This window comes from Lepidochelys olivacea (assembly GCF_965140295.1).
Source record: "Lepidochelys olivacea isolate rLepOli2 genome assembly, chromosome: 13".
Taxonomy (NCBI): domain Eukaryota; kingdom Metazoa; phylum Chordata; order Testudines; family Cheloniidae; genus Lepidochelys; species Lepidochelys olivacea.
In genome coordinates, this window is record NC_140423.1 from 16,956,229 (window position 1) to 16,975,127 (window position 18,899).

Sequence of the window (18,899 nt, forward strand, 5' to 3'; positions counted from 1 at the left end):
GATCATGGCTATTTAAATAAACAGAGGAGTAGGGCTCTCAAACTGTGTCCAAAATACCACTCCAACTGACATCCATCCCAACATACAGCTAGGGTTAAGACTTCACAGCAGGAGAAGGCAGACAGGGGATCTCTCACACACACCACCTGGTTTCTTTTCAGCACCACAGTCTCTCTCAGGAGCTATTTCCTGCAGTTAGGTCTCCTGACCACACAAACATATCTAGTGCAGATGGTCTGTTGGCAACTGGGAGGGAATATTGAAAAACAGAGACCCATCTAACTATTGTGCCAGGGGTCCGTGGCATCACTTCTCCCCTGAGACATATTGCTGCAGATGGGATAGCAGCCAAAATGCTCACTGCAAAGCTAGGAGCTGTCTTTATTACTATTCTTCGTACACATGTGTATGCTACAGAGGAGCTGTTGAGGAAAAGTTTAATCTGGAAGGATTGAGCCAGATGGCTGACTCTGGCCATTAGGAGCCATGGCTGAATGGTTTGGGGTTAGGTTGCCTTGGGATTTTGGCATAGGCCTGTGTGCACTTCAGGAGGGTTGTGGGGGGGGGCACTATGCTTCATACCATAGTCATTTCCTTTTCTCTTCCAGCTAAGCATTGCTGTGTGCATTGGATTTCTAGCTGCCTGGACCCCCTATGCAATTGTTGCCATGTGGGCAGCCTTTGGAGATGCCAACCAGGTGCCAGTTCTGGCCTTTGCACTCTCTGCTGTTTTTGCCAAATCCTCGACGACCTACAACCCTCTGGTCTATCTGCTCTTCAAACCAAACTTCCAGAAGTTCCTCTCCAAAGACCTGTCCCTGCTGCAGGCTATCTGTGCTGTCATCTGCTGCAGCCACCAAAGTGTTGTCACACTCCAGTCTTTCCAGACCAGAGAGGGCAGAACCTCTGCGAGGCTCTCCACAGCCTTCCCTGAGTCCCCTGGGGCTTGCAGGAACTGCAATGACACTTTTGAGTGTTTCAGTAACTATCCCAGGTGCTATAAGCTCACCCAGCAGCCTGACCCTACAGCCAGGCCCAATCCACTGGCAGACAGGCCTGCTTGCCAGCCGGCTCTAAAAAGGACCGTGCAGGTCATGGTGCTTGTTACAAGGAAGAAGTCGGGAATGGGGACTACAAGTGTGGCAGGAAACGTTCTGCCTTCAGATCTTGTGAAAGATCTTATCTGAGCATCCAGAGAGGCCAGGAGCTCCTGAGCAGGGCTAGGTCTCCCCCATCCTAGACAGCAGGGAATATTTTAGCCTCATATTAAAAAAAAATCTGTTTATATGTCTGGTGGGTCCTAACCTGCAAGACACCCTTTATGCGATACAGAACACTGTACACGAGCCTTCCATTTTTGCTGTTGCAATTTTGGGCCCACAATTTGTCCCTGCAAAAATGGACACTGGTGTCTGAAAATCTGACTATATATTACAGTTATGGATGTTTCCCCTGAAACATGCGCCTCAGGGCCCTTTATCTTTGGTTTTCCATATTCTGGTGCTTCGATGGCCAAGCATGAACTTTATTCTCTTGAGAAGTATTGTCTAGCATGCAGGGCTGGGAGCTAGAAAATCCTGTGTTCTGATCCCAGCTCGGATACAGATTCCTGTAGCCTTTTACAACCAAGTCACTTAATCATGTCAGTATTCCCACTGATCTACCCCACATGGGGGATTGTGAAGATTAAGTAGTTAATGTTTGCAAAGTGCTTTGACTCTAAAGAGACCTCTATAAGCACTAAGTATTATATTAAATCTTGAGACATCACTCTGTGCTTATGTCATATTACCCAATTCTCTCACATTAATGCAAACCACCACCATTAATATAAAATAAAGTCCTGTCCTACAGATAAGGATTTGGGTTGACGATGACCCTATTCAACTAATACAGATTTCGTATGCTGCTCCCCACAATGTGAACAGCGAGACTGCAACTGCATGACATCCGTTTAGGTGGATTTGCAGTGACGCAAGACTGGGCTTTATTGTCCATTTAGCTTTTTAAACAACATGTAGGCAAAACATTCCTAGGGGAGGGGACTGGGGTAGAGGAGAGCAGAGTAGTTATCCAATGGTCTGATCCAAAGCCCATTGAAGTTGATGGAAAAAAATCATGATTACGTGCTGAACTCTGTCACAGGGTAGCTTACAAGGCAGAAAACGATGGAAGCGAGAAGCCCGTGCACCAATCTGGTCAGCTCGCATCATTTCCAGAGCTCCACCCTCTAATGGCAAAACAGAGAGTGGGCACAAATATGACACATTTATATATGAACTCCTGCATAAGCACTGCAAGGAATGCAGTTTACTAGAACATTTGGATAAATAAGGGAATCCCAAAACAAGAATATCCTTCTGTGATAGAAAAAAAGACTGCTATGTCCTGGATATATACAAAAGGATCGAACGCCAGAAATGCCATGTCCAAGAGAACCCAGACTGGAGAAAGAGTGGATACATGGAAGACACAAAGAGATGCCCAATATCTTTACTATAGAGTTGGCTATTGGAATTACATATCCCAAACCATAAAACAAACTGGGGAAATGAAAGAAATACAACACCCTCAGGAAAAACATCTTCAGCACATGGAACACTAGCTACCATGTTGTACAATATGCAAAATATATTTCTAAGATCCTGTAGAAACTCTGTGGGTTACCAGGAACACTAATCAAATGAGGAGTGACAGAAAACACACACTGGAAATGGAGCAGACAGCCAGGTAACTCATACACATTCTGGATGCACTGAAACCAATGCATCTTAGAAGAAGTTACTGGCTAAGAAAAATGTCCACCCTAAATACAGGGGGGGGGGGGAGAATGCCTGCCCACAGTTGCTCCAGCCTTGCAGTGGTCTGAGTCATCTTGTGACTCAGCCCTCCAGCCAGACCACTTTTCATCCTGCCCCTTCGAGGATAACAAAATCCAACAAAAAATAATTTCATGGCCTCAAGATGAGTCTTTGACCCAAGTCTGGACTCATTAGTATTACCATCACCCCCAGTCTCTGGGGCCTTCAACCAGTTTTTCCAGTGGCTGATAGGGAAACCCAGGCTTTCCTTCTCTTCTAGGTTCCAAGCCAGGGACCTTGTATTAAGCAGGCAAGGTCTGTCTACTCAGGCCCTCTGCTTCTTTCTACCTCAGCTATCTGCAGGCCCCCCTAATAGCCCCTTCTTAGGCTCATCATGTAGCAACATTGCTCACACCCTACCCCAAGGGCTCAGGCTTCACCTGTCCTTCAGGGCTGTGGTTTGCAGGATTCCCCTTAGAGTTCTCTAAAGGATCCCAAGCCAACCATATAAACTTAAACCACCTCTGCCCCCACTGGACTTGAGCTTCAGTCCTTTAGAAATCCTCCCTGATACTCTGCTCTTCAGCTGAACACCAGCTCCTCAGGGCTGCCTCCCTGGAGTCATATCCCCCTTTTGAAATCCACCATGGGTGCTAACTCCCTCCTATTCCTTCTCCCTTATTTTCTACCAGAGCAATCTCAGAGAGCAAGAGCACACAGGATCCTCTGTGACTGAGCTTTCTATGTCCTTTTAAGGAACACCTGACTCTTCTTCAGGTGGATCTGCTAATTGATCTACTTACCACCCCTACAGGTGCCAGCAGACAGGCTAATTGAGTTCACAGGCTCCTGTTAACCCTCTCAGGACCAGTGTGGGATTTACACTCCATCACAAGGGAAGGTGGGGGAGGGGGAAGATAATACACGTTTTTTAGCAGCAAAGGATCAGATTTTGATGACCCGTAACCCACACTCACATTGAATTGTACCTTACTAACACAATTGGCTATATTGATTTCAGTGGGGCTACATGCAGGGTAAGGATCTACTGAGTGTGAGTATGGGTGGCAAAATTTGGCCCTAAATAAACAGATTCTCCCAGCCACTGGAAAGACAGAGCAGCTCAGACACTAAGAAAATGGCTCACAGTATCTGCACTAATATTCAGCTGGCCAGATGCCGAAAGAACACCCCACTCCCACCCCCAGCCAAAAAAAGTACAGAAACTGCTTCTAGACTAAATTTAACAAACACAATTAAAACAAGACTGCAAAATTCTCCCCCCTCGTTTGACTCTTATTACTTTAATATAGCATTCAGGGCTGGGAGGCATCATTCACAGCATCTATTCCCAAGGTTGCCATTCAGTTCTTGCATCACCTTAGGTAACTCACATCACCGCTCAATGCCTCAGTTTCCCCATTTGTAAGATAGTTTAGCCTCTGTGAAAGCCTGATTATCGCTAAGGTTTCTAAAGTGATTTTAGATCCTCAGATGAAAGGGGCTATTGAAATGCAAAAACATTGTTGATAGGATTCTTATTTTCCAGGATCTTTAAGTATCTACTTCTGTTTCATATTAAGAAATGTAGGATTGTCATAGATCAGAGTAACTCTCAGAGCCAGTAACTGGGTAACAGCTGCTCCAGTCAATTTCACATGGAGGTAGATGGGACACTAACTACTAATAAGAAAATGCAGGAGCAGAATTGCCAGTGCTAACTGTTCAAAAATCCTGAGTCAGGTCCCAGAAATCCAGGAGATTGGCTTAAACATTCTGAGATTTAAATAAAATTTGGGGTACTTTATACTTCCCTCCATGAGGTTTTCAAGCTTTTCTCTGTAACCATAAGTATGAAATAAATAAATAAAATGAAAAGTGAAATGCTGATCTAATCACATGAATCTAGGAGCTGGAGCTTTAAGGAAAACACCAAATATTGTGAAATTGTTGGAAACACTGTGAAGAGTCACCTGGCAGAACAAGGAAAACATTTTGAAAACCCTGAACACCCATTAGACCGCATCATGACAATTGGCCCATGGACAGAACAGAATTCAAAATGGAAAGAGGTTGTTTTCACAATCTACTTTGAAACCCTCAAGTGAAGGGCATGGTCTCTCTGGGTCTAAGCTGCATTAAGGCCTCTTCACACCTCTCTGGTAGTGCAAATGGGGTTGGAAAGCAACCAGATCTTCTTAGCTGGGGACTCTGCTGGGAGAATCTCTAGCTGGCATAGAACAGATACAGCCAGCTTATACCACCCCATGCCGCCTCCCAGTGTAGGGAGTATGATGGAGGCAGATGGGGGTCTGCTCAGAATGCACTGGGCTCCAGTAATCCCTAGCAGACAGATATGGGCTCCTGGAACCCAGAATAATTTTGAGCAGCTCTGAAATAGTTTGAGGCCAGCATGGAACCGGCCCAAGGTCAGGGAGCTGTGCTGCTCAGAATCCAGCCCTCTATGTTCTCACATAGTTTTGTTTATCACTGAAATCATGATGCTCCTCACATAGCTCCTTTCACCACAGGAGCTCACATTACTTTGCAGTCAGCAAGAAATTTAGCCTTCCCACAGTCCTGTGACGTAGGTAAGAATTGTTATGCCTATCTGCAGAAGGGTCAGCCAAGAAGTAGAGATGTCAAGAGACACTGTTAAGGTCATAAAGAGTCAGTAGCGGAGGTGGGAACAAACCCAAGTTCCCTCATGTAGTGATTAGAGCAAGCTGCCTTCCTGGTCACATTTATGAGCTCATCCTAACGGTGATTTTCTACATCAATTTTTCACTAACATTAGTTAATTAACAAAACTACCCTGCTCCACAATCCATTCAGCAGCACTTCAGGGGAGTGGCATTAGACCATTGATGCATTTAACTGGAATGGTAAATTATTTTCTCTCTAGTGAACTATTGGCAAATACCACCTCACATATACAGTGCTACTGTGATAACATGTTGCTCTGTATTCTTTCCACAGCACACAATAAATTACTTGTCTTCTATACTCTGTAATCTGATTCTTACCTTTTTCTCATGGATTATTCTCTGCAGATACAGATATTGCTATTCTCTCTGAGCAGTGGAATATTGCTCTCTTTTCTTAGCACTAGGTGGACTTCTCAGTAATGCTAATACTTTATGCTTGTGTAGCCGCATCTGTTATTCAGAGAGCACAAACCACTTTACAAAATATTAATTAATTTGAGCATCTTACAAAAGAGAAAAGTATTATCCCCATTTTACATATAGGGAAATTGAGGCATGGGAAGGTTAAGAGACTTGCCCAAGGTCACCCAGTCAATCAATGGCAGAGCAGGGAATACAAGTCAGGCATGTGGTCCAAGTACTGTGCCTTCACCAGGACTATAATTCTGGTGCATACTTCTCCTCCCCCAGTTCACAGAGTTTATCCAATAGTGCCTAAAACATCTAGGGCTGAGAATAGCCATAGGATAGAAGAGGAAAGCAAAGCTCAAAATTCCCGGGGAGAGGGAGTTACACTCTGTGCAGGAAACAGGAAGGAGGAAAATCATCCATCAGCTGATAAGATGACACACAGTCCAAAAGGTTCTTCTGTAATTTGATATTGGCTATGGATTGGGGCTTCATGTGATATAAATTTGTGAGTGTATCATTTCCACTGAGGAAGCTCATCTGCCTCAAGAAAGTGTCTCTCTCCACTGGGCCGATACTGTCCGAACACATGACTTATGAGGAGAGGCTGAGGGAACTGGGATTATTTAGTCTGCAGAAGAGAAGAATGAGGGGGGATTTGATAGCTGCTTTCAACTACCTGAAAGGGGGTTCCAAAGAGGATGGATCTAGACTGTTCTCAATGGTAGCAGATGACGGAACAAGGAGTAATGGTCTCAGGTTGCAGTGGGGGAGATTTAGGTTGGATATTAGGAAAAACTTTTTCACTAGGAGGGTGGTGAAGTACTGGAATGCGTTCACTAGGAGGGTGGTGGAATCTCCTTCCTTTGAGGTTTTTAAGGTCAGGCTTGACAAAACCCTGGCTGGGATGATTTAGTTGGGGATTGGTCCTGCTTTGAGCAGGGGGTCAGACTAGATGACCTCCTGAGGTCCCTTCCAACCCTGATATTCTATGATTCTATGATCAAATTCCAAATTTGGATCATTATATTCTTCCTACTTACATTTTTCCAGCAGTTTCTATTGCACATAGTATCCTCCATGTCCTGTCCTTAGACTATTGTGTAGTGTTGCTATGGATTGTTGAACGGTTGCTGCACTTTAACCCAGAAGTGGCTTCACCCCTATGGTGGAGAAAGTGATTGCTGTACATTGACAGTAAATCAGTCAGCAAGGCTTGTAACGGTACTCTGGGATCCTGCTAAATGAAAGGTGCTTTCTACATGTATGATTATTATCAGCTTCTGCTACATAAATGTAACTAGCATGTGACAGCATGCCAGTCATGTGAATGGTGGCATATGCCTTTGTCCTTCAGTGGTCTCTGCTTAGCCTCTTCTAACTAGTGATTCCCAATGATGTGAGTGGGTTTGTGAACAAGAATGGGTCTCAGCTTTTCAGAACTTAGTGCACATATACTCCTCCCCCTGGTACTGTGATTTCATGTACATGTGCAAGTGACTGGTTAGACATTAAACTGGCTTTGTACAAATGGAACAGGTCAAGTTCTGAAAATCTGGGCTTTGGTTTCTATTCATGCTCTGCAAAACTTACAATATTTGCAAAAGTTGGGAAAAAAATCAAGGCAGCAAACAAAGACAACAGCCAAAGGGAAACCAAGTTTCAAATGTTTGCTGCTATCTGTGTGTCACAGCCACCTTGGCCAGTCCAGACAGCGAATCCCACCTGAGCCAGGTCAAGATCAGTCAGTAGTTGCTACCAATGTTCCCTCTAATTTTTGACAGGCCGTGTGCGCAAAAAATTTCTTCTGTGCAAATTTGTGTGCGCACAGTGTTCTGCCATGTGCGCGGGGTTTAGGATCTGTGTGCGCGCACGCACAGCTTACAGGGAATAGTGGTTGCTACAGAAATATGTAGGGCTACTGCTGGGAATGCCTCCCCCACAGTGACACCCCTGCCCATGAGGAAATACCTAACGCTCTCTTTCTCTGTTTAATATTCATTGTCTTGCAAAAATTGTATGTTTTTAAAATAAATTTACTCCTGCAAAACTTGTATTGAAGTCAGTTCAGTTAGCCTGGTATTCACTCTCCTGTATAAAAGACAGCTCTCAACCTTCTGCTGAACTAATGTAACTGCTAATGCAAGTCCTCCCGGGCATGAGAATACGGAAATCTCATGGATTACGAGCACTATCTCAAGAAGATGGTTGGGATGGCTCATTCGTTAGTAGTGCTAGCACTGCTGGGAGAGAAATTCTTCTCCGAAATTTCAGCCCTTATCGAAGGGACATATCCTCAGCCAGTTAATTAGCCATTCACCCTGCGCTATTCCCCATAGACACTGAGCCCAGTTCTGACTCACTCACATCCATGTAACTGCAGTGAGACAGTGGGGTGACATCAGAAGAGAATCAAGCCAATTAACATACCATTGAGTATCAAAGGCTCAGACGCTCCAGACAAGGGATCGACGCAATCGGGTCCAAACCACTGGGCAGATCAGTTCAGGATTGTTCCTTCCCATTTATTCTTCTGAGCTTTGTCTAATGCAGTATATGTAATTCCTCAAAAAAGCTGGGAGGCCACCACTTCCCTTGGGAGACCACTCCACAGTCCACTTGATCTCCCCATAAGGAAATATTTCCTCAGGTTCAGGCTAAAATAGTAACATGGAAAGCAAGTCTGGGCCCCTTTCTGGCTGGATGTGAGGAGCTAGCTTGCCTGCGCTAAACGGCCTCACTTAGGCTGCAGCACTATCAGCAAGAGAAGGCCTCTAAAATTGGAGGGGAAGGGCCAATAGGTGGGCAGCACACAATATTATTTATAATTTTTATGAGCTCAGGGCCCCATTGTGTTAGGAGCTGTGCATACACATAGCGAGAGGCAGTCCCTGCCCCCCAGAGTTTACAGTCTAAATGGCAAGACACACAAGAGGTAGGAGGGGAAACAGAGGCACAAAGTGGTGAAGTCCAAGGTTACAGAGCCAGTTAGTGCAGAGCCGGGAACAGAATCCTGCCCTCCCAACTCCCAGTCCAGTGTCCCATGTGCCAGCCTGTGCCACTGGGCTTTAGCATGGTTACATTTTACTGCCAGGTACAGAGCTCCTTTCTCCAGCCTGTCTCTGTTTTAATCAGCTCTCCTAGCAGCCACAAGTCTGGCTCTACAGGACCTTCTGGAGCTGTCAGTGCAATTGCCCTTGCTCAGTGATGCGTGGCCAGTGAAGGGCACCCACTTGGATTTCAGGCAGGGGAACAAACTCCTGAGCTGACAACTTGTTTTTGCTTTTGGGCAAGGCACAAGCATTTCCTGCCGTCTCCAGAACCAACGAGCAGAACAGGCCATCTGGCCTGACAGACCACAACAGGGGATCAGCTGCTCCTGCCAACCCCAGGCCCGCTGCGGTGCCTGGTCAGCTGTGGTTTGCGAGTACTCCCGTGGGCGCCCTGAATCAGGGAACGTTCTGGTTCCCAAACTTTTGGGAGAGAGGAGCACGAATCAGCCGCTACTCCTGCACCTCTGGGCTGTGGGCCCAACCCTGCCAGCCTTACTCACAAAAGCAGTCCCAGTCATGCAATGCCATTCACATACCCACTCAAGCACCTGCCAACATTACCCTCTCAGAAAGGTCACCCGGGGTTATCTAAAAACCAGAGGCTCCTGAAAGCAGCCCCAGAAGGAAGATCTCACTAGGTACCTCTCAGAAGATGCTCTGGCAAACCACACTGAGGAGGGAGAAGGGAGCTGGATTCCTGAGCCTGCATGGACCTTAACAGCTTTGAGTTCCCACAGGCAGGTTCTGATTTACTGTTACCTCTTCTCTTTGAGCAGAAAATTAACTAAACTCTCCATTTGACCTCAAGGTGCAGCTGCTGCCGAGGGCCTGTGACCTGGCCTCAGCTTGCTGCTCTTTCCCTAGGGGATGGTGATGAAAGCTACCTGCGAAGACCAAGCTCTGGGAATTGACCTTGAATTGCGTGTCCTGAACAGACTCCCTTTTCCTTCCGAGCACCATGCTGCAGCCTGGGCCCTGGCGTGAGGTCCTCTGCTCCGTGTCCCTCCCAGCTGTGAACTTCACTCTTGCCCCATGCTTAATTTGTAATGAAAGAGGTGCTGGGACTCAACCAATGAGGTGCTAGGGGTCAAGCAACTTTTTTTACTTTCATAGCTGACGGTTCATAGCCCTGGCACAAAGTAAGCACTGCCCTTGCCCCTATTTTCTCAGTCATTCTTCCCAGTGCTAGTTGAATTCAGAGCTCTGTAGCCCCTCCCTCATCTGGTGGGGCAGGCCTTTTGTTCTGGTGAGCTTAGGTTTTATAGGCCCTGGTTCCCAGGGAACGAGGGGTTAACCTCAGCTGAGCTTCCCCCATCTTAGTGCAGAAACACTGTACATATGGTTGCCCAGGCAGGCTGTCCTTGGAGTGGGGTGGGCATTTTGTCCGGCGTTGTAGGACTGGGCTGAAATTCTGGCTGGAATTGCTCTTGGGCTCCTCTGTTTGTTTCTGCACCCTTATTTTCACATTATTCGTTGAGGAACAGACTTTGCTGCCTCTCTCTGAATTCCACCCTGCAGCACTGCCCACTAACTCATTCCATCAGCCTTCGCAAGCCAAGCTTCCTTGGAGCTGTCGGCAATGCTATTTCAGACACCCCCACTTGTTTCTGCAGCACCCCCAGCCCAGGGGGTGAGAGCTGGCTTCAGCACAGGCTCATGGCTGCAGAAGGCTCTGAATGAAGCACCTCAAGGAGAGGGCTCTGAAATGGGGCATGCATGCGATCATGGCCCGCTGCCCCTTGCTGGGTGCAAAGCATCAGCTCACTTGCTTAGCCCTTCCCTTTATCATTATTAGCGTGTGGCAAGATGCAGAATATTCCTCTCTCTGTGACATGGTCCCTGCTCCGAGGCGTTTACAGTCTGTGCCGACATGGGCCGTGTTCCCCCACGTGCTGGGGTCTGCGTGGTCAGAGTGTGCTCCCAGCTCATTACAGTGGTAAGATTCCCTTACAAGAATGCTACACAGGTCCAGGGTGTTCTTTCTCTTCTGGTGCTTTCCCCCTGCTGCCTGATTCCCATCCTGTGCAATCTCCGCTGGCCAGACGGCACACAGCTGCCCTGTCCGTTTGCACTGCATTCATCTACAGAGCAAGCTTTGCACTCCAAAGGAAACAACTGGTCCCAGCTGTCTCGGACCCACACAGACTAGAAGATGGGAAGTCCTATTTTCCAGCCTGGGGATAGAAAGGGAATAAACAGCCTGAATACGCTAAAGAGACTCATTTTGTGGCAGACAAGGCAATCAGTTAGAACTCCTCAGCAGTGCAGCAGCACGTTCACCCTTCAAGTCAGAAGCACATGAGGGACCATCCGCATCTCATCTCAGGTTTATAGGTCTAGGTTTAGCTCTCCTTTGAAAAGAGACGTGGCCTTGAGTTACTTCTGAAGAACTGGTTTCAGAGTAACAGCCGTGTTAGTCTGTATTCGCAAAAAGAAAAGGAGTACTTGTGGCACCTTAGAGACTAACCAATTTATTAGCTCACGAAAGCTTATGCTCTAATAAATTGGTTAGTCTCTAAGGTGCCACAAGTACTCCTTTTCTTTTTCTGAAGAACTGCTACTTCTGTTTGTGTGAATAGGACTTTGTCTCACTGGATAGCTATTAGCTGCCCATCGCTGACCTGCAGGGAGGTACCTCAGAGCTTAGCATGTCCAGGGCAGACCAACAGGGGTTTTGTAATAACCCCAAAGAACAAGGCTGTTGAAATAACTGATCAACACAGGCACTGGCTTGTTGTTAGATCCAGCAGGCTGCAACCCTCCCAAACCTGGAGACATAAGTAGCCGCACATGTTGTTTCTCAATAAAAATTATTAAACTTTTCCTCTCAGCCCAGTGAGCCTCCCCATGAAACCTGCTCAGCCTAGAAATAGAGTCACCGCGATGGTGTTTTTCTGAATTACAACTGCACTCATTCATTGCTCGTTGGGCTTGGGGCCCATTGCAGCTGGTTATGTTTTCTTGCCATGGCTACTACCAGACAGTGTTGCAAAAATCAAGGCAAAATATCTCTGCAGAGGGAGGTCTGAATCCTCTATTGACACCCCCCACAAACATTCCTGCCCCCTATCTTCTGCCATGCTGAAGGATCCCAAAGCACACACAGTGACAAGCCGATCTGCCAGACCCTCATTTCCTCCTCTAGGTGAGATTAGCTCTTGGTTATTTGCTTAGTGCATTTAACCCAGCTGCTGTGCATGCCCAATGTAGGAACGACACTCAGCGCACGCAGCTATGTTCAACTTCTCAACGATATTGACAATCTTAATCCATCTGCTGCTGTCTCAGGGGACACGGTGTCATTTATCTTCTGCCACTCAGTGCTAAAAACAGACTGCGATTTCAGAAGGTTGGAATCCCAGAGTGTAGCAGGAGAGAAATCTCATCTTGAAACAAAACTATCCCTTCAACAGTGGCCCATATTTGTCTTTACTGTCTCATATCAACAGTTGCATAAAGGCACAAGAGTGACCTTTATGTCCCAAGAACATTCATTGGGCACATGGACACAGTTACAGAAGAGCACTGGAAGGGGAGGGATTGGCACCACATGGCCATTTGAGGGGCGTGACAGGGTGTTCACCCCCCACACAAGGCAAAGTAGTTTAATTTAGATAAATTAACTTTATATGCTGCACCTGCAGGAGGCCAGCACTCAATAAAGCCTAATGGAAGATGAAGTTCAGCTGGGAAGGAGAAGGCTGGGCCTGTATAAAGAGAGGAAGCTGTGACCAGAAGGGGGTTGCTGGGGAAATAGCCTGTTGTCATTTCCTGAGAGAAGAGAGGTTTGTTTAGGGCTATAGAACCTAGAGAGATGCAAAAGAGAAGAAATAATTTGTAGTTATTGTCTGGGAGGAGGAAGTTTGGGCTGAGAACCCTAAAGGAGATGGGGGGGGGGGTGGGTAGAAGGGAAGGAAGAGAGAGTCCAGGGTCTGAGAGCAAGCAAACTGTAGTAGTTAAATGTAGAGCCCCTGTCTGGAATTGAGTAGTGGGTAGGCCTGGGTTCCCCTACCAGCTGCTGGACCTGTGGCCCAGGACCTGGCCTTGGAGCGGAAGACTTTGTCTGGAATGGTATGTGGACAGCTGATCTAGTGGGACTCTGATACTCAGGAAGGAGAGGTGACTTGGTTGGAGAGCTGAATCATGGAAAAAGGAGCATTGTGAGTCCTGGAGAGTGAGAAGAGACACCTTGTGGGCAGCCATTGCAAGGAGGGCATCAGACCTGAATGGCACTAATCCCCAGGTGCAGCCACAAGGAAGCACTCCAACAGTGAATGAACCCTGTTAAGGGGGATCCACAGACTTTACTGCTGTTTCTGATTCCAGATGCTAATTTTACATTAGTGTTGTAACCTGAAAGGTTACGGATCTAGCCTTGGAGCATTCTCAGCTTTGGGGATTCCCATCCCTCGCTAATCTAAATCTCTGGGTGAAGGATTAGACTCTGGATCAATGTTCAGTGACTCATTTATAATGTGACATTTACATTCCCTTGTCTGGCTGAAAAGATTCAATGTGATGCATTTACTGGCATATGCTAGATCTGTCAGCAGCTGATCAAGCTATGGTACTGTGTGTACACGTGTGATGATGAGTCACAGAAACTGGAGACTAGTCCATCCACCTGTCAGTGTAGCTCTGTTTCCCTAGAGCACATCTTGCAGGGTTCTGTCCTATTCAATTAAAACGTCCCATGTGATGGCACTTCTGCTGGAAGAGACCATTCATTTAGCTGGCAGATGTTGCTGTCAGGAAGGTTTTCCTTTGCTTATTTTCATCCCCCCCTTAGCCCCAAGTTATTGCTCCTTCCTCTGCTGCATGTAATTCCTCTTCCTTATTGTTTCCAGCCTTCACATATTTATTATGTGTCCTGCTAGTCTTGCCTTAGACTAGCCTGGCTAAGCTCTTGGGAGCGGGACTGTCTCACTATGTTTGTACAGCACCTAGCACAATTGGGTCTCTATCCTGACTGGGATCTCTAAGTGCTACCGTAAACTAACATAACTGCCCATGTGCTGCCTGCCTAGGGCTCAGCACTGCTGTGGTGCTGATTAACACTGGCTTCTGCACATCTTCCCAAAAATCTGCAGGGTGGAAAAGTCCGAGGGAGACTCAGTTCACCGGTTCCCTATTTTACAGCTTCTACCTGCTTATTAAATATCTGCTGACGAGAACAGAAATCCCTTTTGGCTGACAGACTGGCTTTCCTTCTCTTTGCACTGCAAGTAAGCTGCAGCCACCAGCCTGGTCCTCCGATCTGCCTTGCAGATGACGACCCTGGGTCCAGCTCACACACTCACTGACGGGGGAGGGGGAATGTTGCAGCTAATGATTCCTGATCTGGCTTGAAAGGTGTTTAGGGTGATCTGAGATGAGACTTGACACACAGCCGCAGGAGATGCTTCTGCAGCCAGGCATGGGTGTGGATTACAGGCTCTGTGGTATCTCCTGACTGGGACTCTAGTAACAATGCTAATGCAGGAGACCTGGGGTGGGTAAGCGGTGCCCTTGGAAAGCTGGGCCAGTTGGGCTGCAGGCAATGGAGTCTCGCCCACTTACTTCCCTGGCATTGTGCCAGGAAGGAACTTGACGACCCCCTCCCCCCGTGTGTTGGGCCACAATCCCCACATTAATACATTTTTAAAGAGCTGTAGCCTTAAATAAATGACAGTGAAGGTCAAGGGGGATGTTTCCAGCAGGAGCTGGGGGGAGTGAGAGATGGAGACTTTTTAACCCTGTGGAGCAGACAAGGGGGAGAGAGATGATCCGGCCAACCAGAAGATGCTGCAGCTTCACGTCGAAGCCTGTCTGCAGCCATGTGCAAGACAGCAGGGGGACAGGAAAATGACCATCAGAGACGAGCATCACAACCCAGTGGGCTCCCTTTGACATGGGCTTCAGAGCCAACATCCTCGCTGTGCCCAGCTCACTCCCTGCATGCCACTTCCTGGGGCAGCAGGAATGGACACGCCCAGGTATTACCAGGTATGGGCAGGCAGGCTCAGCCCAGCAGAATCCAAGTATGGAGGGGCTTAGTGTGGGGGGGGATCCAGGTATGGGTTGAGAGTTCTGTGTGGAGCAATCTGGGTGCAGGTTGCTGGGGGGGGGGGGATCAGCGTGTAGGGAGGAGTATGGATGCCCGGGGCTTCTTGGGGGTTATGGGTGCAGTGGTAATGGGACTTCAGGGGTGGGTGGCTCATTGGGGTGGTCCAGGTGCAGGGGGGGTTCTGGGTGTGGGCGGGTGAGGCTCAGTGGGAGGGTCTGGGTATGAGGGGGTCTGGATGCACAGGGGTTGGGCAGATGGGGGAACAGCTTCCTGTTAGTGTTGCCTTCCCCGGCAGCTGAGGAGCAATGGGCGCAGTAAGCGGCAGGGGCAGTGGGGGAGAAGAGACTGTGCAGAGCTTCCTGCAACCTGGGGAGAAATCTGAGGGTGTATCTGACCAGACCCCAGTTGTCATGCATGGGAAGAGGAAGTCCCATCCTTCCTAGCCCAGACATAACTAGCAGCTGAGCCCGGTACAGGGTAGGAGTCTCCAGTCCTGTCCTCTGCCCCACAGTGATTTACCTGTCTGACAGCTGCCCTGGACACCCAAAACATACTGCTGGGGAGGGTTGCATGATTGCTCTTGTGGTTTCCCTTTGCTTCCCTGTAAGAAAGTCATTTTTGTGCGGGAAAGCAAAGAAATCTATGGGGAACATGAATTCTGCACACGTGCAGTGATGCAGAATTCCCCCAGGCATAATAGGCAATGGGTGGTGCTTTGAATCTGAGAGGTCCTCATTTTGCTTGTGACCTGCCCAACCCAACCACCCACAAGGATCAAGCTGGAACAGCCTCAGGCCCTGCAGGGACTGAAAGAGGAGAAACAATAGGGTCTTTTCAAGCCCCTTTCACTGTACTTTCCTCTGATTTTCCAGCAGAAGCAATTAGGGACCTATTGTTACTGCCCTGCAGTTAGTTTAATTATTTTCTTATCACAATTCTTTGATCTACCCTGCATCTTAATTTAAACCTTAATTTTATGTTGTGCAGCAAAATGATCATTATTAATTTTTACTTCCCTGTGCTGAAGTGCTCACTGATTGTGTCAAACCACTGATTTGGACTTCATACATAATAATTGAGGGAGGGGCATTGCTCAGGCCCCAAAGCTGTTTCCAGCTGCATCACTTCTGGATTTTACTGCAATAAAGATGTGAACAATGCAGGCTCTAAACATTCCCCAGCCTTGGTGTGCTCTGCTCTGGTCAAGGCAGAAGACAGGAGGGAATCTGGCCCTACCCATATTAGCCTGGTTGCATTAGCACAGTGCCTACCTGCCACATCCTGGCTGTGCAGTACCAGTGACAGCCCAGGCCTCAGCATGTATACTGTGCTTTCCACCTTCAAAGCAACATGTTCTCCACGCTTCTTCCTAGAGCTCAAAGGTTAATTAGCTCAGTCCACTTACAAGCTAAAGACTAGATGAGCTCTGTGTTACCAGGTTCTGCTAGCTAATAAAAGATCTTTTTTTCATGTTCTAGCCTTCACGTGCTTCCTTTGAAGATAGCTTGCAGAAGAGCAGGTAAAGTTCAGATTGCTCGCTCTTCAGAGGCTTTACTGTACAATGCAGGTTATGCCTTGTTTTTAAGGAAACAATGGGGGCTTTGTATTCCTCAGAATAAAACAGCTTCAGCTCAACTTTTGCCTGAAGAAAGGTGGCAATGGCTGCCTTCTTGTGGGATACTCTATTGGACCAGTGACTGGGTCTATTAAATTGTGCAGACTATGAACTGGGGCATTCTGAAAGGAGAAACTCCCAGAGCCAAGTTTACTCAGAAGCCCATTTACACTAAGCTAAACTGCTTCCCATGCGGTGGAACAGTTATCTCTTAGAGGTCACATCTTGTCCTAGAAGCCATTTTACAGCTACTCCTGGACCAAGAGGCTCAGAATAAAAGACCCAGTTTAGGATGTCAGTTTTATTCCTCTTGAATTCTGTGAAAACTGCTCTGTGCTGCTGCAAGGAATTCTGTGAGCACAAGCCAGTGATACTGTTTCCATCAAGTGCTGTTAACTGGTACAATTAACACCCCACTTTAAAAGTTTAGCATTGCATGGAACGCTATCCGTGGCTTTTAATTTGTTTAAAATTGTTTAAAAAGCCACCTCCTGAAAATATGCCACTGCAGCAGAGCTGCTGGAATGTTAATTTCTTTGGACTGCCGGAGAACTTCCATCCATGCTGAGATTAAACATCAAAATATTTATTAACCTGCCTCCCCATTTCTATGCTATTTCAGGTTCTTGTGCTGTGCCCATCACCATGGTACACGGACTTGCCTTCTGATAACTTAATGTGCCAGCTCTTGCCAGACTGGCTCACTCTGAGTGACAAGTAACAGTCATCCCAAAAAGGTGTCAAGCCTTTCAGAGAGCTGGAGATCTACTAATTCAATTACATTAGATCCTCTGGATTCCAACATTGCCCACCAGCGTTTAGGGAATAAGCAGCTGGCTATCGTCCCATGAAATGGTCATTTCCTGGAGCATCGCTCTGTCTCAAAGCCCCTCACACACTGAGAGTCTAAATGTGCTGCTTTGATGTGGAGCTACTACAGATCTGCAAATGGTTCTTGGCCCTGGTCTACACTAGGACTTTAGGTCTAATTTAGCAGCGTTAAATCGATGTAAACCTGCACCCGTCCACACAATGAAGCCCTTTATTTCGACTTAAAGGGCTCTTAAAATCAATTTCCTTACTCCACCCCTGACAAGTGGATTAGTGCTTAAATCGACCTTGCCGGCTCAAATTTGGGGTACTGTAGACACAATTCGATGGTATTGGCCTCCGGGAGCTATCCCAGAGTGCTCCATTGTGACCGCTCTGGACAGCACTCTCAACTCAGATGCACTGGCCAGGTAGACAGGAAAAGAACCGCGAACTTTTAAATCTCATTTCCTGTTTGGCCAGCGTGGCAAGCTGCAGGTGACCATGATGGAGTCCCAGAATCGCAAAAGAGCTCCAGCATGGACCGAACGGGAGGTATGGGATCTGATCGCTGTTTGGAGAGAGGAATTCGTGCTATCAGAACTCCGTTCCAGTTTTCGAAATGCCAAAACCTTTGTCAAAATCTCCCAGGGCATGAAGGACAGAGGCCATAACAGGGACCCGAAGCAGTGCCGCGTGAAACTGAAGGAGCTGAGGCAAGCCTACCAGAAAACCAGAGAGGCGAACGGCCGCTCCGGGTCAGAGCCCCAAACTTGCCGCTTCTATGATGAGCTGCATGCCATTTTAGGGGGTTCAGCCACCACTACCCCAGCCGTGTTGTTTGACTCCTTCAATGGAGATGGAGGCAATACGGAAGCTGGTTTTGGGGACGAAGAAGATAGCTCACAGCAAGCAAGCGGAGAAACCGGTTTTCCCGACAGCAAGGAACTGTTTCTCACCCTGGACCTGGAGCCAGTACCCCCCGAACCCACCCAAGGCTGCCTCCTGGACCCAGCAGGCGGAGAAGGGACCTCTGGTGAGTGTACCTTTTAAAAATACTATACATGGTTTAAAAGCAAGCATGTGAAAGGATTACTTTGCCCTGGCATTCGCGGTTCTCCTAGATGTACTCCTAAAGCCTTTGCAAAAGGTTTCTGGGGAGGGCAGCCTTATTGCGTCCTTCATGGTAGGACACTTTACCACTCCAGGCCAGTAACACGTACTCGGGAATCATTGTAGAACAAAGCATTGCAGTGTATGTTTGCTGGCATTCAAACAACATCCGTTCTTTATCTCTCTGTGTTATCCTCAGGAGAGTGAGATATAATTCATGGTCACCTGGTTGAAATAGAGTGCTTTTCTTCAGGGGACACTCAAAGGAGCCCATTCCTGCTGGGCTGTTTGCCTGTGGCTAAACAGAAATGTTCCCCGCTGTTAGCCACAGGGAGGGGGGAAGGT

The 18,899-nt window shown here is 47.5% G+C and overlaps 1 protein-coding gene across 2 annotated transcripts in view; it reads left to right on the forward strand.

The window, feature by feature from the left end:
* LOC311529375 (opsin-5-like) overlaps positions 1-5,777 on the forward strand; it is a 46,378-nt gene extending 40,601 nt beyond the window's left edge. For both annotated transcript variants that reach the window (XM_084645333.1, XM_084645334.1), the window contains one exon: positions 609-5,777. In XM_084645333.1, the coding sequence (XP_084501459.1) occupies positions 609-1,187 (579 nt within the window). In that variant the 3' untranslated portion in view covers positions 1,188-5,777. The remainder of the gene's footprint in view (positions 1-608) is intronic.
* Positions 5,778-18,899: the final 13,122 nt, after the last annotated feature.